At 44.0% G+C, this 26330-nt stretch overlaps 1 protein-coding gene across 4 annotated transcripts; it reads right to left on the reverse strand.

Moving 5' to 3' along the window:
• Positions 1-1112: 1112 nt before the first annotated feature.
• On the reverse strand, positions 1113-15153 carry NEUROD4 (neuronal differentiation 4). 4 transcript variants are annotated; one of them, XM_081851802.1, is made up of 3 exons: positions 14590-15153; positions 14405-14476; positions 1113-6904 (listed from the first exon to the last, which is right to left on the reverse strand). In XM_081851802.1, the coding sequence occupies exon 3, from the start codon at positions 6893-6895 to the stop codon at positions 5903-5905; it is 993 nt and encodes a 330-aa protein (XP_081707928.1). In that variant the 5' UTR covers positions 6896-6904; positions 14405-14476; positions 14590-15153; the 3' UTR covers positions 1113-5902. The 4 variants fall into 4 exon arrangements, with proteins under 4 accessions (XP_081707928.1, XP_081707926.1, XP_081707927.1 ...); XM_081851800.1 differs by lacking the exon at positions 14405-14476; XM_081851801.1 differs by lacking the exons at positions 14405-14476; positions 14590-15153 and adding an exon at positions 9365-9650.
• Between the last annotated feature and the right edge of the window lie 11177 nt (positions 15154-26330).

Consider the following 26330-nt stretch of genomic DNA (forward strand, 5'->3'; position numbering starts at 1 on the left):
AGACACCACAGTCATTCCAAAGGAATCAGAACTCTGGATAAGTACCTGAATCTCACACTGCCCTGAAATTGAGGTGGCATGCAACAATATGAAATGTAAATGCTTTTGACTTTGCAATAGTGCAGAGGGAAAAGGCTGGCCTGGAATGGTGGGAACATATGAGATGCAACTGAGATCTTTCTCAGGGTCAGCCCCTGGCTGCTGTTTCTCTGTCCCATTACTCTTGGTCGGCCTCCCCTTCTAGCTGCCTGAGTCCCTTGTATGTGCACTGGGGTAAGCAAGCTGCCTGAGTTCACACACACACACACCCCTTATGGGGATCAGGTAGATGCTTCTCCTGACTCCCCTTGGGCTCAGCACACTGGAAGTGGCAGCCACAGCACCTCTCTCTCTCTCTCTCTCTCTCTCTCTCTCTCTCTCTCTCCCCCCTCTCTCCCTCTCCCTCTCTCCCTCCATACACATGGCACTGGCAGAAGGCACTCAGCTGTGCTGGATACATGTGCCGCCAGAGAGACTGGATGTGCTGGAGAGTGCTGGGGAGACTTGCTGCTGTTGCCACTGCCTGGGGGATGCCAAGCTGCACTTTACAAGGGATTAGGCAACAGTGAAGGGGCCAAGGGAGGAGCTGGCACTAGTGGAGGAGGAAAATGCTGTTAATAATACTCCAGCTGGAGCCATAACCCAACAGGGAAAGCTGCAGGCAGAGGGGGCTTTAGGGGATTCTTCTATGGGTCAAAGAAAGAGGGATAACCTTTCCTTCTGTCTGTATCTGATTCTATTGATGTTGCCAATGTCCAAGATTTGGGAAATGTTAACTTTCACCTGTGAACACTGAGCATCCCAAATGATGGATGCTTCTGGAAATGGATGGCCATCTCCCCCCCCCCCCATTTTGTAGGTGTGCAATTGCAAATGTTGAGAGATCTTTGAGGAACAGGTACAGCACAGCTGTAGAACATGCATTTTACCAGCAGAAGGTCCCAGGTTGAATCCCTGGCATCACAGACTGCCCCACCCCTGTGGCCTAGAAAGAAGCGTTCTTAAATCACATGAGCCTTTTAGTTGAAACAAAATTCACCACTTTTATTTGGGCAGAAGAGCCAATTCTGTTTTCTTTACAAAAGGATAAAATATATATACTTTAGTACAAAAAGACCCCCATGAAATAAACCCAACCATCATCACCCTCCTTGTCCTAGAAGCTGTTTATTAACAAGTTCCTTCAGAATACAATGGTTTTCTTGAAATTCTAATCTCTGAAGATAATTCCTCTACAGAAATGGAGGGCTCCTACTTGGTCATAAGTTCTCTAGCTAGAGGCTAGACAATGATGGGACAGGGTGTTGTCAGCCAACAGGAGCCACCCGCACCCCCCCCCAAAAAAAATACACCCCCTCAAACCCAGAAATTTGCTTTAAAATATAAAAATCCCCCCGGATGGGTATGTAGTCCCCCCAAAAGAGGACATGTCCAGGATTTCCTGGATGTATGGCAACTCTAACTCTGGCTTAACTTGAAAGGAAAACTAAACTGAATTGCATAGCCTTGGCAATTGTTATTGCTTATTTTTGGCTGCACCTGCAGCCAATAGTGACAATCCCCACAGAAGTCACCTCTCAAAGAGAACACAAACAGCATATACAGTATATAATTACTTGGTGAAACTGTGGGCTGGAGGCCCTCCTCCCCTGAAAAAAAAAGTGGGGAGAGGAATAAGTTAAATAAATAAGAGCTAATAAATATCCATGGAGCAAAGGCACCATGAAATGAAGAGTGATCGAGAGATGTCTCCCAACATACACATTTATCCCCACAATTCTACACCTCCAACTAAAAATACTTTAAAGTCAATTCAATGAAGCAAGCAAACAAACAAACAAACAAACCATAGGTCATTTAGCATGTTTCACATTTCATGTGAAATGAAAAAGGAAATAACTTAGAAGAATCCGGGTTAATAATAAATAATAGGGACACTTTAGACATGGCTTTTACTTGGGCGGCTGCCTTCTGGAGCAGGGGGGTCACAAAGGAGCACAGTGGGTATCCTGTCCCTTTTGATGAGGCTGTGGGTTCCTTTTAATCTTCTTCAGCTGATCACAGTGCTCCAAGCAGAGATGCTAATATTATCTTCACATTTTATAGGAGGCAAATTTCACTGACAACTTTTAGTGTTGGAAACCCTGGAGTTCCAAGGTAACTACCTAGAACAGTGTTCACATAGGATGCTCACAGACAGCAGTACTTACCGCAGTTGAGTTATATATAACTTTGGTAACACAAAAATAAAAATGAATACCAGTATTCATATTGCTTAATAACCACTAGTAACAGGAAAGAAAAATCAGGGTGATGCTAATAAAATTGAAAAAAATACCTTGGCCATGCCACACTCCATATGTTGTTGGACGATAATGGCCACCATGCCATCTGGCATTGATGGGAATGGGAGTCCAACAACATCTGGAAAGCACCCAGGCGGGGAAGGTTGGCCAAAGCAGAGTGCTTTGATTGGGTAGTCAGGGTTCCCCATACACTCTCCTGACTGGTCCTTCTTGAGCTCTGTCTTCCGACAAGAAGTTAGACACTTGTTTTTCTTTTAACTTTGGACTTATCCAAACACATTTCCTCCACTCTTTCCAGGTACAGGACTGCGCTTTAAAGTCCCAGAGCTTTCCTTGCAAAAACCTGCTCTTTAGCATTTGACCAGAGCAAAGGTCAGTTTGGGTTTTCCACAGATTGCTGTTTGCTCCAATTGTGCTTCCAAGAGTAGGTTTTCACGGGAAAAGCTCAGGAGCAAAAAAATCGGGTGCTTGGACACAGAGTTTTAAAGCATAGCCTATGCTGGAAAGAGAGGAAGAAAGGGAAGTGTGGATCACACACATGCTCAAGCAAGATTCCACCTGAGTCCCAAGACAGGCTCCACCTCATCTGTGACCTTTGCCTGGCTGGCATCCAGGAGCTTAAATTACATTAAATTAAATGTAAGTTCTGCAGTCACTGATCACGGCACATGCAATTTCATTGGAGAAACGTTGCATTTAAATGGCTGGACTAAAATGAATAATAATAATGTCAACAGCAATGTGACATCAGCATTCTGAATAATACAGAGAGGCAGCCCTGCAAATTGGATTGGGCCCTGGAACCTGAATTGTCCATGTATCATGCATTAGCTGGGATATATAACAAAATACACCATTGTTTGTTGGCTAGCTGGAGAGAAGAGGTCCTGGAAGCACGTATATCAAGTCCTCACAACCAGCTTTTAGACTTTTGAGTGTTCAGCTTAAAGCTGGCAGTCAGTGGTAATGGGCTTCATTTGCTTTTGTGAAGTCCAGCAGTTTTTTTATATCCCCACATTCTTATGCATGTTTATGCCTTGGTTATTGTAAGAAGAAAGGGTGGTAGAAGATCCAAGAACTGAGCCCTTTCTAGGGCACAAGCAAATGAGCCGTTTTTTTTTTAATGGTGGTGGGGTGTGAGTCTCTTGCTTGACTGGAAAGATTGAAGATACACCCATTGAGGTTTAGTTCAGTATTGTGAAAGAATGAATGACTACATTGTATCTTGCAACGGAAGTGATGCAGCTGGTCTGGACTGGAAAAGGCTAGCTTTCCATTTATTGCTGCTGTACTGAAGTCATGAATTAGCAATGCCACATTGCACACACAGGCTAGGCAATGGAGGAGCTGGAGATAAATCAGTGTGATATTCATATTGAAAGTGAGACATTGCGCTTTAGGAGCATCCTTGCTATAAGGTGCACTGGTGATTGTGAGCTCCTATATGTGAATCCTCTTAGTGTATGAGAAGATGCTGGCTCATATGTGGCTGCTGCTGGAAGGAGCTACTGCCTTGTACATTTTCAGGAGTGTTGTTAGTCTTTCTTTCTCCCTACAGTTTCACCAAAGCCCTTTGGGAAGAAGCCTGAAGCCTGAAGTCTGTATCATTTGCTTGATTCTCCTAGACACTATTTGGGATTTCAGATGGTTGAACATATGGGATTAAGATTTATGATTCAGTGGAGTGAGGATGCTTCCCAAAACTGGAAAGTGTGGTTGCAGAGTCAAAATCAGAAACAGGGGCCTGTGACCTACAATCTGTTGTTGGACTCCAACCCCAGTCAGCCCCAGCTAGCATGGTCAATAGCATAGGAAGATAGGAGCTATAGGCCAAGCACATTTGGTCTAAAGCGATCATGACAGTCTGTAGCCGGGTTTGCCCCATACGTGTGTTTTCATGGTGCTAAGTATAATCCAGACTAAAGCTGTTGGGTTGGAAGAAGGATCTCTTAACTTTATTTCCCCATTAACAAAACCCTGTCGTTCCTAGTGGGCAGGAAGCAGCAAGTGTTCTTCCTGTCCATCATGGTTTCACATTGGTTGTTTTTTTCACAGGGAGCAGACAGAATCTCTCTGGTGTCTCCTTCCTGGGTATTGCTCTTTTCTGACTTCTGGGGAACTACAGACTGTCAAGAGAAATGGGAGTCTATAAATTCAGTGAACTTCGCCACTTTCTTTAGGGCTGGCATTGATTTTTTCTTACTACAAAAATCAAGGCCAAAATGGAGGTGCCTTCGGAAGTGAAACATCTGAAAGGCTGATCTAGGTGAGTCTAAAGAATTGTGATAAGTTTAATAAGCATAAAGCAGTGGGGGGGGGGAGGAATAGGTGTATCACACACCTCTGTTAGAGCTGGTGGTAAGTTTTGCACCAGGGCAGGGGCAACGGTCATAGATTTATATTTCCCTCCTCATAGGAATTTTATGGGGGAGCCATAAATCAAAAAGGGTTGCTGCACTTGTCTTTATTTCATTGTATTACCCACCCCATCACCCTAAGGTCCCATGTAGATACTTCTCTATCCCCTGCTGCAGTCTATTATTTAGAGCAAGCATGGGGAGCCTGTGCCCCTCTAATATCACTGGACTAAAACTCCTATCATCCTTGACCACTGGCCATGCTGTCTGAGGCTGAAGGAAACTGAACTCTAGCATCTGGATGGCCCTGGGTTCCCCATCCTTGATTTAGAGAGGTGAAAGGAAGGGGAAGAGAAAGGTCAGGAAGACAGATGCACTATGATAATAATACTTTGCCTTCCCATTTCCCAGGCTTTTGCATAAGCCCTACATGACACTTTTTATACCAGCTTTGTGCCTGGTTTCATGGCAGTGTGTTCTGCAGATTTGTGTGGAAGCACTGAACACTCAGTTTAGGGCAAAATGGCAAATCTAAATGTGAAGAAAGAGAAGACACAACAGTTTCTTTGCCTGTGGTGTGACTCTGACTCTAGTTTGCTTGGCAGAAATAACATTGGCTTAATCGGTCAGCTGCCTGCCTCTCCCCATTGCATTGAGTGGGCTTTCCAACTTTTATTTTATGTACTCATATTAATTTATATATTAACAATCCACCTTTTTTTAAAAAAGAAACTTTTTAATTGCATTTGCAAGGCTGCTTTGGGACTGAATATGGTGGTGTAATGGTGATGTCATAGGTGATAGTTAATCAGCACCACCCACTGCCAGCTTCTGCTGCAAGCATGCAGAGCCGTTTTCATTCCAGTGTTTGACCCTGGAAAGGGGGGGGGCTGTTTGTAGTGGATGCAATGAGGGTCAGCTCCATTGTTAACTGTAAATGTTGTGTCTGCATCCTAAATGCAAAAACCATGAAGAAACTTGGAGCTGCACTTTAGGAATGGGGACCTGTCTGAAAGCCCATAAACCAACACAACTAAAATATATTTGTGCTCAGAGGAATGTGGTATGACTGCCCATGAAACTAGTCTGATCATAGTAGAGCAAGTAAACTCCTTTTCACAGTATTAATTCTACTGATGTCACACCATGTCTACAAAGGATCGTATTCCTTTAATCCATGAGGGGATTCATCTTCTTGGGTTATTCACTGAATATTGCATTGAGCTGGGCCCCAACCACATGATGAGGATAGGAGTCATAGCTCATATCTATGGGGATATCATACCTGGGCACTGAGGTTGAGAAATGAGAGCTGTGCCCATGAGTGCTGCTCAAGCTAACAGATGGGTAGTGGGTCATGAAGCTGTATGATTTTTCCAGGTCTGGAGAACCATCTTGCTTTAGGGAGAAATTTCCACTGATGCTCAGGGGAGGTGTCAAGGGGCCCTCATATGCCGGAGATGTGCAGTCTTGGTGGTGGTTGCCAAAGGACGGATCCACAAGGCTTTTGAATGTGGGAGGCTTTAGGTGTACAAGGTGGGCCTCCATGTTTCCGTATGGTGGACTGGGCAGCCCAGGAGACTGGTAAGAAAAACTGTGGCTGGGCACAGCTGAGTCAGAGACAGGGCTTTTCTCCTCATGTTTCTCCAAGAACAGGGTTTGAGGTCCCAGCTGCAGGCAACCAGCCACCAAGTTGCTGGTTGGTTGGGACAAACCTTTACATAGCATCTCGACAAAACCTTTCCCTTCTGGAGTCTGCCCACTTTCCAGGACCTCTGACAAAGCCCATATATAGTTCCTGGCAAGTCTGAGTGTCTCAATTTTGGACAACTTCTGTGTCTTGGAGTAGCAGGGCATCACCTGCCTAAGGTTATCCAGAGCATCATTGAGCCCATGCATCCGTGTTCGCTCCCGGGCATTAGCCTTCACCCGGCGGGCCCTGAACCTCTCCATTCTTGCCTTGGTCATCTTCTTCTTCTTTGGGCCCCTTCTTTTTGGCTTCCCACCATCTTCCTCCTCCTCCTCCTCCTCAATACTGTCATGCTCTTCATTAAGTCCAGCAAGTATCCCATAGGAGGCTTGCCTGCTATCTTCTTCCTTCATCTCATCTTGGGAGCTTAGGGCTTCATCTATCCATGGTTGAGATGATATGAGCTCGGCCATTTCTTTGGACTTGCTGTAGAGTTTGGTCATCCCTTGACCCTGGAAAAAACAACAACCACAAATCCAAATGAATTCAGGAATGAGCAGGTCCACAAGATGATTTTATCATTTTATATAAAGAGGTATGACCCAGGAAATTATGTTCTACCATTCTGTTCTAGCCTGTGGTGCTTGTATGCAATGTCTGTCATACACAGTGCAGAACCATTGAAATTAGTGGACAGAAGTAACTTAGGTCAATTAATTTTAATGGGTATACTCTGAATAAAAATTTGATGGAGACAACCTTGTCTATTTAGCATATTGTGCAGCTTAACCCCTGACCTTTCTCTAATCTTCCTATAGCTTTTTATCTGGAAGCAGGGGTTGGGAACCTGTGGCCCTCCAGATGTTATTGGACTCTCATCAGTATGCGCTCGGTGTGGCCTACAGTCAGGACTGATGGCAGTTGTAGTCTCATAACATATTGAGGGCCACAGGCTCACCATCCCTGCCATAAACATAGACCTGCACAGCTTGCAAATGCACAAAACCAAAAGAAGCCCACTAGCCTGATGGGTGCTTGATACATCACCCCCTCGTATTTTTTAACTTTTGGGTAGGAAGCAAAAGCAGAAGGTTTACAAGCCCTGGTGGGGAGACTATATTGGTTGGTCATAGGCTGCACTGGTCTGAAACAGATGATCAGAATATTTCCTTTAGGGGTGAGAGAAGATTAGATCCACAATTATACCTTGTAACCTTGCAAGCAAATGAAAAAATGCCATAGGCCACATAACAGATTTGTATGGAAAAGCTAATTGGAGTTGTCACCAAATTTTACCAAAAATAAAATCAGATGCTAATTGGGGTGAGGGGCATCTTCATTCACAGAAACATCTGTAAGAACTTGGAGAGGAAGTTAAAATATATTAAATAATAAAATAGGAATCTCTCTGAGTTTTCATAATCTCAACACTCTGCTACTCTGAGCATAGTGAGAAGGTGGGATAAAAATCTATACCTAAAGGTCCTGATTCAACTAAAGTTAATAATCATTCCTTAAATAGAAGATGCAGTCATACCTCGGGTTACAGCTGCTTCAGGTTGCGTTTTTTCGGGTTATGGACCGCAGAAACCAGAAGTACCGGAACGGGTTACTTCCGGGTTTCGGCGGTCACGCATGCGCAGAAGCACTAAATTGCACTTTGCACATGCACAGAAGAGCCGAATCGCAACCCGCAAGTGCGCAGACGTGCCACTGTGGGTTGTGAACGCTGTGGGTTGCGAACGAGCATCCTGCACAGATCATGTTCGCAACCCAAGCGTCCGCTGTACATAGAATCCAATAGAACAAATTAGTTGAGATTTAATTTAAACCCAATTGTTTTTAATGGAACTTACTAAGTTTGGTTGGACATTTTTAGTGATGGATTCTTAGCTTCATAATTTATTTATCAGATGTCTGTCCTATCATCTATCTATCCATCTCTGTTGTTTGAATTTTGAGGCAGAATTTCACATTTCAAATACAGGGACCTACAACAAAATGTTGTGGTGCAGATTGATCCTACTCAGGGTAGAAGTCAGCCTCTGGTGAATAATGAATGCTACGACAACACTACAGAGAAAGAACAGGAAAAAAACAACAGCCTGGGTTTCATGATAATCAACTGCTTGTCAGCTTGACGTACTCATTTAATAAAGCTTAATGTGTAAGCAGCTTTGTTGAAAATGTGCCATCCAACTAATCGGTCAACTGGCCGCCGCCTCATCCAGTGTAGCAAATCCTACTTTTAATATGCCTGATGGGACTTGTATAATGGATTAAAGTGTTAATTGTTGTGCAAATGGGTAGTGTGTCCCATAGGCTCCAAGCAGACCCTAATTACGTTTTAGTAAGTAATTAGAATGTAGCAAACCTAGCCTTACCCTGGACCACATGTGGGCCAAATACTTGCATGCACCTGATCTGTGACAGCGGGAGGCCCTGCTCCTAGGGGTGCAGTGCAGTGTTGTGGGGCAAGCATTGAACTAGCCCTGGGGAGATGCAGGTGCAAACCCCCACCCAGCCACAAAGCTTACTGGGTAAATATGGACCAGTCACTGTCTCTTGACAAGAGAGAACAACTTGGGATCCAGCGAGTGAATGCAGCTCCTTTGATGGCTCTCGGGAACTTCAATGAATGTCACCCTTTTTGCTGCCTACACAGAACTGAAAAACAAGCAAGGAGGCTAAGAAACCCTTAGTAAGTCACCGTACATGGCTAGTGTACTGTCTCTGGTTTGGTGGGTCACACAAGGTGTGCAAATCTGCAGGCTGCTGTTGAGTATGGTGGTGGTTGACCTGTTGGGTATAAGTGAGACTGCTCAGGCTTTGGCTGCAAGCTAAACACTGGGCTGGGTTGTGGTGGGGGCTTAACAGAGCAGGAGGGTCAACATCACATCTATAGCCCTGCTGCTCATACTGTCCAGGGTAGAAGGTACCAGAGGGAGGGGAAGGCAAATTGCTGTGCTGACCTGAAGCTGGTGCAGTGACTGGGCCTGGGCTGGGCCCGCTGCTGTCACACCCGGGTGAGGAAAATGTCCTTCAGATATGCCTTGAACTGACACACACTACTCTGTCTGAGCTTAAGGACAACTTCTGTTTCCTTCTGCCATTGCCATATAGCTTTGTGAAATGATCTAGAAATGATGAAAGCTTAAATCTCAATGATCTTTGGATGAGCTGAAAGTGTAGGCTCCCACTCTCTCACAAAAACTGTCATTGGCAGGCCGGTGAGTGGGGGGTCCTCTAGCACTTTTTTCAGAATTACATGTGAAAGGGCTACAAAAGTGTTTAGTTGTTAGAATGATCCCTGGTTGGCTAGAATTTCTTTTATATAGCTGGCATTGCCCTCATTCAAAATGGCTCCCTTTCCATTGTGACACCACCAGCAAAATAATATAGGTAATGCTGTGCAGTGACATCATCACATCCAGTTATGTGATCCAGGATTGACTGAGATTCCTTGAGAAGAAAGGAAATAGGAGGAAAATGGTACTGGAAGCAACAGCACAAGGGATACTAGTGATTGTGACAAACAGCTGTGAACAGGCACAACAGATTGTAGGACTAAAATACAACTTTAAAGGTAAAAAACAAATGACTAGATCTTTCAGCTCAGCTCTAAAATATCCACCATTTTAACGGAGAACAGAGCAAGACAAAATGACCAGGTTGGTTGCAACTCATGACAAAAAGATATTTCTAAATATATTTGGCAAATGGGAAAATCAAGAATAAAATATAAAATATTTATGGATGCAAAAGAAAGAGGAGATTTTCCCCTGCCAGATATGAGACCATAGTATGAGGCATCCTGTCTTTGTTGGTTGAAGGAATGGATGACGTTACAGAATTCACATATTCTAGACTTAGAAGATCACGACAATATTTTTGGTTGGCACACTTATTTATGGTATGAAAAGGTGAAAGTTCATAAAAGATTTACAAATCATATAATTAGGAAAAAATTGTAGAGTATAGGATAAATCCAAGAATTTATTAAAAACACCACTTTGGTTCTCATCATTGAAAGCTATAGTGGTAAAGAAAAAGAATATGATAGAAGGGTGGAGAACTTACAGAAATTTATTAAAACAAGAGGGAAGAGAGTATAAAAAGAATTTAAGGAATTATAAGGAAAGTTAACAGCATGGATACACTATCATCATTTGAATGAAGAATTTAACAAAGATAGGATACGAGGGTTTTGGGAACAAATATCACAACTGGAGAGAGACCTGATGGAATGTAATGTAAAAGTGCTGTCTAAAATATTATTGGAATGGGAGACAAAGGATGAGCAAGTAAAATCCTCAATGATACACTGGGAATAGATATTGGTCATAATATAGACATGGAAGCATGGGAACGATTGTGGAATATGGATATAAAATTTACAGCATGTTATGGTCTAAGAGAAAAATATATGAAAATGATATATCAATGGTATCTAACACAGTACACTGGCAAAAAGTGTATAAATCTAAATCAAATAAGTGTTGGAAATGTAAAGAGAAAGAAGGTACTTTTTATCATCTGTGATGGTCTTGTAGTAAGGTTAAAGCTTACTGGAAAATGATATATAATGAAATGAAAAGGATGTTTAAAATAATGTTTGTAAAAAAAACACCAGAAGCTTTCCTTTTGGGAATTATAGGGTCAGAACTACCTAAACTGTATAGAAACTTATTTATGTATGCAACTACAGCGGCAAGAATGTTGCTCACCCAAAAATGGAAAGAAGCAGAAGTCCTAGCAAAGGAAGAATGGATACAAAAACTTATGGAATATGCAGAAATGGCAAAACTTACCAGAGGAGTAAGAAATCAAGATAAACTTTTTATAAAAGAATGGAAATGGTTTATTGAATATTTATAGATAAATTGTAAACACATAAGAACATTGGCAGGCATATTGTAATAACATGCAGTTTTACAGGAGTATATATTTAAAGTAGATGAATAAATGAGCAAATTAAGTTAATTTGGATATGCAGAAGATATTAAAGTAAATTTTAGGAACTGCAGAAAGAGGGGGAAGGATGTCAAGTTTTGAAATGTTAAAATGATTGTAAAATTAGTGAAATTATAAATCTGAAAAGTATCATTTTTAATGATGGTGATGACACAATGGCCAGGATTCAAATAGCCATGCTACATTAGCCCAGTAGGATGCTTGACTACTTGCAATGAACAGCAAAACTCTGTGATGTATCACAAAGTGGTTATCAAAGTCCCCTCAATTTCAGAAGTGATTTACTACATAGCACGAGAGGATGCTTTTTGACAAACAGAAACTCAAATCCTCCTTGATTATGTGATTCTTTGGATTCAGCCAAATGGGTCACAGTTTATGCGCATACAGATTTAAGAATAGCATTAAGAGAAACAGAAAGAAACTCTGCTAACTTAACATCTGCTAACCTGAATCTGCTTGGAGTAAAAATGTGTATTCTCTTAGTCTCTCTCCCGCACATACAATTCCCATTTATAAATTTTGTTTTATAAAGTTTAGGGCTTATGAAAGTGCAAAATAATTTTATTTGACAGGGTAAAACTTTATGCTGTTGCTTCAAGATTCAACACAATTAAATGAGTATTTCTATTTTTTAATAACCTTCTTTACTGAATTTAAAAAACCAAATTTGAACAAGCAACAAATGCATTAGGTTTCTTTTAAGATTAAAACCCACTGCAAATTCTTGCTAAATTTCAAATGTGAACCAAATGTCATCCCATTTATATAGAAAATATAGTTATGCAATTGGTTATTCATGTGCATTTTATTATTATTATTATTATTATTATTATTATTATTATTATTATTATTGAAACAACCCAATAATTAGGATCTGCTTTCAGATAGGGACTGTACTAGATAGTATTCAAGGTACTTTCTGATTTCTCAATAACATGCACCTAAAAGTTTGTGTCTGGAATTCTGGGCCATTCTGCACATTATGGTGACATTTATCACATGCTTTGCCGATAAAATATTGTTGATTAGAGCTTGGTCTTCCACCCCTACCCTGCTGCCCCACTAGGATTAGACCCTGCAAGAAATATACTGATGGAGCAAATCTGTCCAGGTGAAAGAACCCTTACGAGCAAAGCACTCCCCTAAACCTGGTATGATTCCTCTCTCTCTCTTCCCAAAGCAATGGGATGGAAGGGTTGGCACATCTGGTTAATATTCCTCGACAAGCTGTCTCTCAATGCCCTTGGGGAAGTCTCGGGTAAAGCAGAGCCAGAAGGGGCACAGCCAAGGGGCACAGAAAAAAAGATAATGTTTCCGCATTTGAAATAGTCATGGGGCCACCAGATATCTGGTTCCGGCTGCATACACACCATACATTGGAAGCCCCCCCCCCCCCCGAATCCTGGGTACTGTAGTTTGTTAAGGGTGCAGGAAATTGTGGCTCTAGGGGAGTAAAATACAGTTCCCAGGATTCTTTGAGATTAAAAATGTGCTTTAAATGTATGGTGTGTATACATCCATATTCTACATTAGTTTTTCTTTTTATAGATCATAATAGGACCTTCCACACACATACACACACTTATATGTATCATTGTTCCACACATTTCATTTATTCTTATTGGCTTCCAAATAAATAGGGCATGTTTGGCTTACTAAACAGAGCAAGGGACCACACAGAGTGGCTGGGGCAACCCAGCCAGATGGGCAGGATATAATAATAATAATAATAATAATAATAATAATAATAATAATAATAATACAGTTGCCAAAAATATACAGGAAGAGGAAAGACAAATGTCAAAGATGTAAAATGACTTGTCCTCCTAAGGCAAACCATTGGTCCATCTATCCCAGTATTACTGACTGATAGCTGCTGTCCAAAGTTTTAGCAAGTGGTACTGGGACCTGAAGCTAGGATTCTCAGTGTGCAAAGCCTGATTTCTGTTGCAGAGGTATAGCTATTCTCCAGTGCTTAGAAGCAAAAGCAATGGATTCATGAATTTGCAATAAATTTAAGCAGGATGGGGGGGGGGCTCTTTAGAGGGATGGAATGGAATAACAAGCTGCTCATGGAACAAACAAGATGCTTTACCTCTCAAAGGAAGATTGCAAATATATATGTCAGCGCAATTGCAATGCATGGAGCTGTACATTAATCAGTGTTAGACTTATAATTTGCCTAACACTTATTGTGGGTTGCATTACGTTTTCACACATGTCTTCAAAACAAGCCTTCAAAGGAAAGCATCAGAATTTGTAGTTTTAGGATGACCATAACAGCAGCTTCCCCAAAGTCACCCAGTAAAGGTCATGACTTGGGATATGAATCTAAATTCCCACAGAATAAATTCCAGAGCTTTCTAATGGGTCACTAGCTCTGGCTTAGATAAACAGTCCTAAACTCATCCGCTTCCCATGGATGAATTAATCTCAAATTCCAAATTATCAAGTCTATGTGGAGAACTATTAATACAAATCAGAACCACCTGTTCTACACTTGTATCACATATGTAAAAAGTCACACCTTTTGTCCAGGAATGATACATTTCCTTCTGTTCTCATAGATTCTCATTCAGATTTAATTGCACATTCTTTCCACTCACCCACAAGCACTGAAAAACATGCAGAAACTCACTCATCTATCGTTGTTAATCACCTTGACTGTGCATTAATGCCCAAGCAGACAACCAAAATACACAGTGTGAGCATTCTCTCACCTCCAGGTAGTTTGACTATCTGTACTACCTTACCACATATTAGATGTAGGTGCATGGTTAGAATCTGTGGTTCAAACAGCCACCAGTTCCCACCCCTAAATGGTGCGCACTGAACTGAAAATGTGCCGAGGGAGGTAAATAATATGTACAAAGTGATTTTAATTATGTACCTTGTAGACTAGAAGACAGCTCAAGCATAATCTTGGGGTAATGCTCAAACTGATTAATTACGCTTTCCTGAACTCTTAAGCCTATTTCGTACCAATAATTAACATGAATAATGACTTTAATCACACCTGGCTTACACAAACTTACTTTTGCACGTGGAATTGAGGGTTCTAGATGGGAACAAATTTGTGAGTTCAGATTCAGACCTGTAGGCCGTAACTTAAGGAAAAGAACATACAATTTCAGTTTGCACCACCCTTTTAGTCAGAAGGAAATGCCTTTTAAAAAAACAAAAAAGCAGTCTTTAGCAAATGACTCCCAGCCCCTCTTACCGTGCTAAAGGGTAGCCTTTTGTCCAACTCCCGCTTGCTCCTTGTTGACAACAGAAGCCAACAAAAGTTTCTTGAGTGTTCAGTGTTCCTCGAACATTCTTCCACAGCGGTAGGACCTTTCAGCACCAGAGGCCGGGGACAGCTCCCTCACCTCCGCTATAGGAAAAGAGCCTCTGTCTTTAGTCCCGGGTTGCCTTCGAGCCTTTCCCGGTCTCTCTTTTCTCCCGCCCACTGGCGCAGGCTGGCGCTAGAAAACACAAAATAACAGGCTCTCCTCTGGGTCACGGCTGTCGACCCTACGCCTCTCTGTTCGCTGGGTTTTCAGCGCGGTCTCGGCACTTAGAAGAGGTTCAGGAACTTTCCTCTGCTGCTTCCTCTTCCAGAACCACAAGTTCTCCGGGCAGCTCCTCCTCTTGCTTCTGGAGAACTCCTCGGGATCCCCACACTTTTGAAAAGCTTTCTGGTGTTGGCGATTTCCGCTTGACTGGAACCTCCGGGAGCTCCTCCCACTTGGGGTAGAGAAAAGAGAGTGCAAAGCAGCAAGGAGGCCTGCACTGGACGTCTGCAAGGAAAGTTTTCTAGTCTGCTTCCTTTCCCTCCTTTTAGTTTCTGGAACCCCAGCCAGCGCTGAATTTCTGAAATAAAAGGTTTAGCATCCCACCTCCCAGAAAGCTACAGAGCTTGACATCAAAGCACCTGCCTTCCCATCTCTGCCATCTCAGATGCAGGGCAGAAGTAGCTGTGGCTTCTTGGGGCATGTGTGCGCATGAAGAGAACACCTGCACATGTTCCGAGGCCGTTATGTAGATATATTGTGGAGTTAAAGCTTTCTTTAACACCCTAGCTCAGATTAAGCCTTGTTAGCAGAGGGGGAGGAAGGACAATGCTAACACCACTTAAGGCATTTAAAATCCTACTATGTGGGAAATGATGTTTAGTTTCTAAAATGAGAGGTGATGCCTTGTAAGCCCTGACTGCTGTGGGCATTTTATTGCAGCCATTCAGTGCTGAGGACTCTGTACCTGAACACAAGAAGGGCCCTGCTGGATCAGGCCAAAGGCACTTCTAGTTTCCCAAAGTGGTTATCCATATGTCTCTGGAAAGTCTTCAAGAAGGACCACCTGTCATTCCCAGCAAGTGGCAACCATAGGCATATTGCCTCTGGCTCTAGAGGTAATATAAGCAGTCATTACTAGGAGACATTGATTGCCTTACTTCCATGCTCATCCATGCTCAAATATACAAACTTTACCATTATTTCATGCCTAAGAAGGCCAAGCTCAGCTACCAGGGGACAGGCAAAGCCCCAGTGAGCCTTGTCTCAAATTAAGTCCTGCTGTGACAAGGCTAAACGTCATGTTTGGCATGAAACCTATCTTGTCTTATATGCATGCTCACACGTGTTGGTAGTTTCCTAGAGTATGTGATGATAAATGCAAACAGATGACAAAAAACTAAAATTAAATTGATAAAAATACAAAATGTTAAAAAATCCACTCACTTCTGTTCAGAAGAGTGTCTCATGTTCACCCACCTCTATCCAGTTCTAAATACAGGTAAGTAGCTGTGTTAGTCTGACACAGTTGAAATATATATTTTAAAAAATTAAAAATGTCCAGTAGCACCTTAGAGACCAACTAAGTTTGATCTTGGTATAAGCTTTTGTGTGTATCTGAAGAAGTGTGCATGCGCATGAAAGCTTATACCAAGAACAAACTTAGTTGGTCTCTAAGGTGCTACTGGACAATTTTTTAATTTTTTTATACAGTTCTAAATATTTAGTCTTGCTTACCAATGTTTAACTTTTCAGTGTGTGTGTGCATGAACACACACAGCAAGAATATACCGTAAGAGAGGTTGAGCAATAGATTTATTCACTGGCTTTAATTGCATGGGGAGATTTACTGCATTTTCATCCTAATTACCGTATCTTAACTTAATTTGTTAAGAGCTTCCTGAAACATCAACTTGAAGAACATTACATGTTTCAGGTGGATGTTCCCCATGTCCTGCACCAACACCAGCTATTACGCTTCTCTCTCTCTTCCTCACCTCTTGTGAACATGCAGAATAATAGGGATAGAGTTGGCAGGGGTCTTACAGTATAGGTCGTTACCATTGAGGAGTTTCCTCTATTCAGCTAAAATCAAACACCAGGCACTTGTGACTCAAACCCATTAATCTCTTCCTGTCCTCTGGGGCAGAACTTTTTTTTGTTATGGCAGAAGCAGGAACACTAGAGATGTGAAGTCCCCCCGCCCCAAGCACTAGAAATATTACGTCTGCCTTCCTCACTAGCATGATCCACACCATTTCAAACCTTTTGTAATAATCCATGAGGACTAGAAACCTTGCAGTTTTTTTAACAGTGGAAGTTGAGGCAATAATTATAAATGACAGAAAATGCTTAGCAGCTGCTGAAAAGAAGACCCCACATCTCTTCATCCACCTTTCCCTGCTAACATTTATGTTGCCATTGTGTCATTGATTTCCCTGGCAGACAAAGAAGCGCAACAGGTATAAACTACCAAAATAACATGACTTCATATATTTTGCCTTATGAAATAGGGCAGAGAGGAGGAGACGCAGAATTGTCACTCTCAACAGCATCCATGATGGTCGCCGTCTTAAGCAGACTTACTTATGAGGACAAGAATGAGGAAACTTTGGCCCTTCAGATGTTCCTGGCTGAGGCTGATGGGAGTTGGAGTCCAGGATCATCTGGAGGACCCCATCCCTGTACTAGGAAGTAAGCCACAATGGGACTTACTTCTGATTAAACAACATGTTCAGAATTGAACTGAAGGATGAGAATGAAGTCTGTTTTGCCACGGCTGGCTCTCTGCTGAACATCCTTGTGACAGGGCAGCAGAAAGGTGGGATGGGAGCAGGTGACTTGCCATTGCCATTAACTCTCCCTTCTCTGTTATTAGTAGCACCAGCCAGATTCACCAGGCTCCCTGCTGAATGTAATTACTGGTTTGAGCTCCTAAGAGGGTCTATATGGCATGTGCTTCTCTCTCCCACATGCCAACACCAGGCACACTCAATTCAAGTTATCATCATCTCACACAGAGCTTGCCCTCTCGGAGTCTGGGATTATCAGGACTACTAATTAATTCATTAGCTGATGGGTGGTGTTATGTCCTCTTCATCTCCAGACTGGGATGCTCAGGGAGGGGGGGGGAAGGGTGTGTGTGTGTGTGTGTGTGTGTGTGTGTGTGTGTGTGTAGCATAGAACAGATTGCGGCCCATCAGTCTGCCTGTTGAGGCACTCGCTTTGCTTGTGCCACTTCCCCCTCCACCAGCAGATGGTTCCAACAGGTTCAGAGGGTGCCTTTCCTTTGGCAGGAGACAAAAGCAAGAGAGGCAGCAGCCAATGAGAAAACGCTGGCAGTTGGAGGGGTGCATGAATATAAATATTCCTGTTTGTGTGTTTCCCGGATGGTGCATGCAAAGGAGCAAGGATTTGAACTCACAGAATGAGAAGCCCTCATGTCTGCACGAGTGACCCCTGGTGAACCCAGCAGAGAGCGGCCAGCCCATTGTTTCCCCTTCAAAGCAGAGCTTGAGGAGCCCACGTGCCAGGGGGCTAATCCTATTGTCAAGAGGCCCCACATCTGTCAGACTTAATGGGGGGAATCTCCTCTCCCTTAGTCCCTCTCTGGCCAGGAAGCTTGCAGTCAAGGCGCTCTCTTTTCCTGTGGGACCAGGACCCTCCCTGCAGACAGAAAACAGAGTATCAGGGAAAAGTCTATGCTCAGCTATATGCCCTGCAATGCTGATTTTCTGTGTAAAGCATCCTTCCCACAAATGGGACACATTCAAACAGGCAACACAGCCTGCTTTAATACTCCCCAGGCAGCTGCAAGGGGGGGGGGGTGTTTTCCCATCATAGCCAGCATGATTGGTCCTCTCTCGTGTGGAGGAGCTCTATGTGCATATCTAAGCATGTACATAAAGCCCTGAGTATTTATTACTATTTTTTATTATTAGCTAGCTTGCTTCCAGGGACCTCAAGGTGAAGTTCATGGTTCTCCCGCTCCTTAGTTATTTATTTAATTATCAATCTCCTTCCACACACGGCTCAAAATTATGGACAAACTGCACCAAAAACCGCTCAAAAGCAACACAGAAAATAACAGCATGGCTGAGTGTAGATTTGAATCCTGGACTCCCAGGTCCCAATTTGACACTCTAACCACTTTATTGGGTCCTCCCTTAACATACCAGCCAGCTTTCCTTTAAAAGCTTTTAACAAATGTGCGCATAGGGCTCTGCCATGCTATTTCCCCGGTCCTTGCATTACTTTGCTGCTGTCTCTGCTGCTCTCTCAGGGTCTGGCAGTTAATCTCAGGCGAAAGAACTTCACCCCAGGCCAGGACCAGGTACTGCAATATATTTCCATATTGCAGTTTGCAGTCTCTGTCCCTTCCTGGTGGCAGTCATGAGTGCTGAAGGTGGGGGAGAACAAAAATATAAAATGTCTTAGAGCTCTGTATGGCTGGGGATTCCATTTCCTTGTGGAGTACATGTTCCCATATGTACCTACTACCTTTAGAAAGTATTGTATCACACAAAGCAACCAAGCCACAAAACTGTTGTCTATCAACATGATCCTCTTCCAGCAAACACTCAACCCACCCAACTCCACAGTTTTCCATTTTTCTTTTTCATAGAATCATAGAGTTGGAAGAGACCACAAGGGCCATCGAGTCCAAAGCCCTCCTGATGATGTTTCTGAGATTTTTGGCAAAAACATTCCTCCCAACCGTTGTGAGGTGCAGCCCATCGCTTGCCAGAAGTCCATCTTCAAGAAACTGCAGTCCGTGATCTAAGAATCCAAACCATTCCTGTTTACACCATTTGCGAAGCCAGCTGTTCACTTCCACTATTTTTCCCTCTCTCCCTGGGCCACGTCGTTCAACTGGGAGGACAGATGAGATGACAATTTGTGCATTTAATTGCTTCAATTTCCTGCCCAGAGCCTCATAGTCTTTTTTGATCTTCTGGTGGCTATTGCTTGCAGTGTCATTGGTTCCCACATGAACCAAGAGGAAGGGGTATTTGTCAGTGGGTTTTATGATTTTTGCTCCTTCTTCAGCTGCTGCCCTGCAAGCTCTCAGTGGGTTTGTCAGTGGGTTTTATGATTCCTTGCAGCCGTTCAGTTACATCTTGGATCTTAGCCCCGGGGAGACAGCACACTTCCCGAGACATCTTGTCAGGCCCACAGATCACTGCTTCTGTTCCCCTCAGTAGGGAATCCCCTATCACCACTACACGCCTCCTCTTAGGTTTGGTCGGGGTTCTTCCGTGATCTGTCCGTTCCAAGGTCGCCTGCACATTTCCTGAGGACTGACTTTGCTGCTCATCTTCATATACCTGATCGACTGTAATGGGGGAGAGATCCTCAAATGGAGTCTCCTCTTCGTCTTCCATTCTAGGGGAGAGGACCTCAAAGCGATTGTGTATTTCTAAACAATCAGTGCGGACCCTGGGCCTCCTACTTCTTTGAGTCACGTTTCTCCATATATCTGGCTCCTGTGTTGGTGAACTAGCCTCCTTCTCAGGGGAGTCCCCTGTCTCCTCCTTGGTGGAGACGGTGTGCTCTGTTGCTTCCAAGAAGAGCTCCAGCTCTCTAATTCTTTGGAGCGTAGCTACACGTTCCTCCAGTTGCTGGACTTTGTCTTTTAAGAGGGCAATCAACATGCAATTGCTGCAGGTAAAGCTGCCTGCAACCTTTGGCAAGATGGCAAACATTGCGCAGGAACCGCAGGTGACTGCAGCTGTTCCCTCACCCTCCATCTTGAGAACATGTCATTGGGGGTGGCTACAGTGGTCCTCCATCATAAAAAGCGTGAAGACAGGACAAATAACTCCCCCCCCCAAAAAAAACCCTAGGTCTCCCCCAACAAACGTTTGAGACTAGCTCCCCTAAATCTAAAAGATGGATCAAACTGTGTGCGCCGCTGCCCTGCAAGCTCTGATAAGCTCCTCCCACAGCTAATCACCTGCCTCAACAGAAACCCTGCCCCCTCTGACCTTTGCACAGGGAGAGCAGCTAATCAGCCACAAAGAAACACACACACAAGAAAACCCTTTTTCCTCCTTCTTCAGCTGCTGCCCTGCAAGCTCTGCTGACAGTAAATGTGGTTAGTAGTCCTCATTGCGCCGGGGGTTTTTGGGAGGGGAGGGGGGAAGTGCTATTCCCTTAGGGTTGTTTTTTTCTGCTTCTGCAGACTACATGGTTCCCCTGAGCATGCTAATAATAATAATAATAATAATAATAATAATAATAATAATAATAATAATTTATTATTTGTACCCCACCCATCTGGCTGGGTTTCCCCAGCCACTCTGGGCGGCTTCCAACAAAGATGAAAGATACACTAAAATGTCACATATTAAAAACTTCCCTGAACAGGGCTGCCTTCAGATGTCTTCTGAATGTCAGGTAGATGTTTATCGCTTTGACATCTGATGGGAGGGCGTTCCACAGGGCGGGCGGCACTACCGAGAAGGCCCTCTGCCTGGTTCCCTGTAACTTGGCCTCTCGCAGTGAGGGAACCGCCAGAAGGCCCTCGGAGCTGGACCTCAGTGTCCGGGCAGAACGGTGGGGGAGAAGACGCTCCTTCAGATATACTGGACCGAGGCCGTTTAATACATCTCCCTTGTTTCTCGGGTTGGTTTGTGTTTATTGAGCATTCATCCTGATTTCCCTCTGAGGAGGTTAGGCAATGAGCATTCATCCTGATTTGCTGGCAGGGAGTTTAGACGAAGTCCCACCAAGCCAAGTGCTACTCCCTGTCACTTTCCTTAATGCAGAAACTTCCATCTTTGGGGGGAAAGACTCGCAAGTAACTATAATTCTGTTATCTGAATTTTCGAGCATGTGCTTGAATCCTGACCACAGCAATGGCCCGGAAATGCCTTCAGCGACCCTGCACTGGTTCCATTTCTGTCGTCACTTCCCCCCTGAGTTTGCTGTTAGAGGGAGCGATTCTTATTGTCCTGTACCAATTCCATTCTGCAAATGAGAATGATAATCTGGATTTACAAAATGGAATTCCACTACCCAGAATGAAGCCTGATCTACCAAATGATGCTTCTTTGTCTGCAATTGCAGCTTTATTAAGTACCTGTATGTCACTGTGTATTTTACTCGCCCGTTCTCCATCTCCCTGCAAATCCTACATGCCTACTGGGCCTTCCTGGGGTAATCCCCTTTCTACCTCTGGGTCTTCTGCAAGATACCCCTCCCCCCCCCCGCATCCTCTCACTGCATCAGGCAGCTTTCCTAAAGTTTCCAGATACTGCCTTTGGCAGATACCTTCCATGTGCTCAGATGTTGACACCGGAGCCCAAATTTGTGAGCCATTTTTTTTAATCCATTCCAGAGCTGACTGTCTTCTTTCCCAGGCTTCCCTGTCATACACGCCCCAAGCGCCGACTTGGTGACTCTGAGCCAGCCAGCCCTGCTGGAGCCGGCAAACGGCTTCTTCTTTCAGCACACATGCTCCCCTGACTGGATCCACTGCTGCACATTGTATTCCTCCGGCACCTCCTCAGAAGGCCCAGGGACCCATCTGTCAGCCGGCAGCACATCAACAGGCCTTGTGGTGCTTCTCCCCCCCCCACTACCGCCCTCTGTGCCCCCGCTTCCTCCACCCATTCATTCCCCTCCAGGACCTAGAGATGAGAATCCTCTCACCATTCACTATTCCATGTGAAATTTGGACCTACCAATCAGGACTAGTTTGGGGTCCTCTGCTCTTTTTGGTGGGGAAGACAAAAGCTGTGTTAGTTGCAGTGATTATTCCCCTTGTCCAAAAACAACAGAAGTAGCTGTGCAGAGGAGGAGAGGAATAGGACCAATGAAGGGGGCAGCCAGAGACGAGGGGAGTCCCTGGGGAAGAGAGGGGTCCTACTTAACTTGGGGTGCCACACAGAGTGAGAGTGCAGCACGAGGGTGTGGGGGGTTGCGGCACCCAAAATGGTTGCTGAGATCTCATGCGAAAAAGCAGGATGTCCCTTTTTTCTGGGGCACTTGGAAGGTATGGAACTGTAGAGTTGGAAGGGACCCTCAGGAACATCTAGTCCAACCCCCTGGAATGCAGGGATCTCAACTAAAGCATCCATGACAGGTAGCCATCCACCATCTTTTGTCAAACAGCTCTTACTGTCTGAAAGTTATTCCTGATGTTCAGTTGGTATCTCATTTCTTGTAACTTGAATCCATCAGTTCCCATCACCCAAAAGTTCTTGGGAGATAGTTCCAGAATACTAATGCATTTTCAATCAATATTTTGTACTGTGGTATAAACAGCTGAGAGATACCTTTCTGATTAAGCAGCGTATGAATCTTGCTAAATAAGCAAGTGTCCAATTTGTACCTATTAGTTCCCATGTCCACAACCTTCTTTAAAACAACCATAACAAAAAGCCTCCTCTGTCTGCAGCCACCCTTGCTTTGTGCTTCCACCCGGTGTTCCCACAAGCCCCCACCCTCTTGCACTGCTGTCCTGACTGTCCACTGCATGAGCTGCAGCTGTGAGCCTTGGCACTTCTATCTGTCAGGAAGGAGAGCCCTCTGGCCACTGCCCTTTGTCATACAGAACAGGCTCCAAACATCCCTGCCTTCCCCCCACAGTGCTAGTGCCATCACTCAATTTGACAGGCGTGGGCCAAGAGACAGGCCAGCATGATCACTGGCCAGGCCAGCAGGATGCAGGGCCTGCCATTGCTGTGCCTCTTGAGCAGCTAACACCTGATTCCCCCTTTAATTGTATCTTCCCCACACTTCCCCAGTGTCATGCTAATCGGAGCCCATTTGCTGCAGCTGCCTCTATTCAATTAGGGCCATCACATAATATGCAGTAATTCTATTTCCATGCAGAATCTCAGGCCCTCTTGGGCATAGGGTGCAGGGGCTGGGGGAAAGGGGGGAAAGGCATGCAGTGGAAATCTCCTTTGCCAATATTTACTTCTGCATTTTGATTCCATTTTTCTTTTTGAGAGAGGGTGGGCTAGGGCAGGAGATTGGATTAGCCTCTATTGTAGGAGCTAAGAAGTAGAGGAGCACAGCAACCAAGTATGCATGAGAGGATGGCCACCATTAGCTAAGGGAATTTGCATTAGGCACTGAACATATAGGGTGACCCAGCCAAAGGAGGGTCACCCTATATGCAAAGGAGGAGGATGGCCCTGTGTTCTAACAGTTGTGAAGGAGAGAAAATTTTCACTGCTGGAACTTGTTCTGTGGAGAGGAGAAACACTGACTACTTTGCAAGAAAGGAAGAGGAGCTGTCAGGTCTGACCCTTGTGATGGCCAGAGCCTACGGGCCCGTAAGGAGGCTGTATTTGAGGACACTGAGACTTCAAGGGTGGTGGGACTAGACTCATGTCATTTCCAAGGGCCCGTTATAGGATTACCTGATTGCACATGGGCAAAACTAGGAATAGTGAGAAAAGATGCAAGATTCTGGGTTTGAAAAGGGCCACAAAGTTATATATTGCCCAAATGGATCTGCAACAGAAGACGATCAGTTTAACCATCCACCAAGGCAGTAAAGGCCACCTCCCCTTGTCTCATTCCCACACCTTTGGCCATCTCATACTGGCTCTGAAACCCAATAGCAGTTGCAGCTCAAGCCATTTCTCCAGGTTCTCCATGTATATTTATTCATGACAGCATAACAAAGCATAAGAAAAGTCCCGCTGGATCTGGCCAAAGGCACATCTACGGCAGCATCCTCTCCTCACAGTGGCCAACCAGATTCCTATGGGAAGCCCACGAGCAGCACCTGAGTTGCCCCAGCCACTTTTGCACCTCTCTCCACGGCTCCACCCACCACTGGTATGTGGCCCCCTGGAAGGCTGACTATAAAGGAATGTGGCCCTTGATTCTGTAAAGGTTTCTCTACCCCTGACTTAAAGGGTCACTGGATAGTGCGAGTGATGGACTTTGAATACTTGATACAGCTATGCAAATGTTAAGTATTATTATTGCTGCTATGGTGCCTTCTCCTGGAATGTGGCATGAAAGCTTCTGCATTTTGTTCAGCGTCAGCTCAAGACATGTTAGTGACCCTCTGGAATGCCAAAGTTTTTTTCAAGAAAATAAAAAGTTTGGATAAGTATCTGTCTGGAGGGGGACTTGGACAAAGTGATCCATTTGATCCATTTTCTATTCTGTATGAGAACACCGAGCAGCTGAAGGCAGAAGTCGTCAGTTTGCCCCCCCCCCCAGCTCTTCTCCAGAATCAAAGCCACTGTTGCCATTACGCAGCATCCAGGATTCAGCAGTTGGTGAGTCTCCGTGGCCCAGCAGGCTGAGCTGCCTGCTTAGCATCTGAATGAGCTTTAGAAAGCTAACATGATTTGATTTAAGGGTTTCAATAGCCCAAACAATGTTCTCTCACGGGCAGGAAGTCCCATGGGCCTTAGGGGGGTTGACTTGCAAGAGGGTCTCCACACCCTCCTCTGTCTCCTCCCTCCCCTGCTTCTAAGACAGGGTCTGGGGGTCACACTCTTCACTAACTAGAAGGCAAAAGCCCACAGTGGTTCCGTTTTGATTTACTGTGGAACCGCAGTTGCTGTTACCATTAATATTATTAAATAGATGGCAAAAGTCTAGAGTGTTTCAGGTATGACATTGTAGTATTAGTTACTATTATTGATATTAATATTATTTAATAGATGACAAAAGCTCAGAGTGTTGCAGATATAACACTGCAGAACTTATATATCATGTAATATCTTCCATCAATTTCTAATACATAAAAATGTCCATAAATTACAGGTCTTTGGGTGTGTATTGTTCTGGCACTGCTGTTGTATTCTTCTTGCTTTATCTGCAATGTAGAAGCAGAGAGGCAAATCTAACAATGATTAGGCACATGAGAAACATTACATTAAAGGCAGGCACTGGTATCTTTCTATAGAGGACTAGACTCGGCTGATGGCCAGATTAATCTGTGTTTGGGACTGAGATAGCAAAGACTATTTTAGATAGTAGCTGCCTAACTTATGGGAAGAGAACTCAGTTCAAGGCCAATCTTTGCTCTCTTGTCTACTTCCGACGATCCTCTGTCCAGACACAAATCACCCTGGCCTTGGCTTATGCACAGGCTCAAGACCTTAGGTAACCCAGACCCCACCTAGCCTTGAGGCCAAGAGCTGTTTCTGTGCAGACAGCTGAAGTCTAACAGTTCCCATCTGCAAATGGTAGTGAAATGCATCCTGAGATCTGCCCCAGGGGGTTCTGCAAGCTGGCATGGGTCTTACATAAAGGTACACTAGATGGAGCACAAAACCGTCATCTATGAGCAGTCAAGGCAAGGACAGAGTGAGGCATCCCCATGGGGTGAGTCTTCATACTAGATGTTTTGAGACCTAGCAGAATTAAGTGCTTAAGTAAAAAAATTAAAAATGGACTGTGTACAAAAAATAGATCTCATATTTCTGAAACTTCATAAACTAAAAAAACAAAAAACCCGAATATGGCCATATGCAAAATGTTGATGTAGCTCATAGCATATTTTGAGATAGTCTGGAAGAACCCTAAACTATGTACCATATTTTTGGGTGGGATTCAATCACATGCCAGCAAATCTGGATTGCACGATTATTCTTGATCTAGAGGTCTTGTGCAACAAACCTGCTTCCTCCAAAGATGGCCTTTTTGCAATAAGAAAAATGGTGGGGAAACAAACTGAAAGGTGTGTGATAACATAAGGTTA

Source organism: Podarcis erhardii, assembly GCF_964252035.2.
Source record: "Podarcis erhardii genome assembly, chromosome: 2".
Taxonomy (NCBI): domain Eukaryota; kingdom Metazoa; phylum Chordata; class Lepidosauria; order Squamata; family Lacertidae; genus Podarcis; species Podarcis erhardii.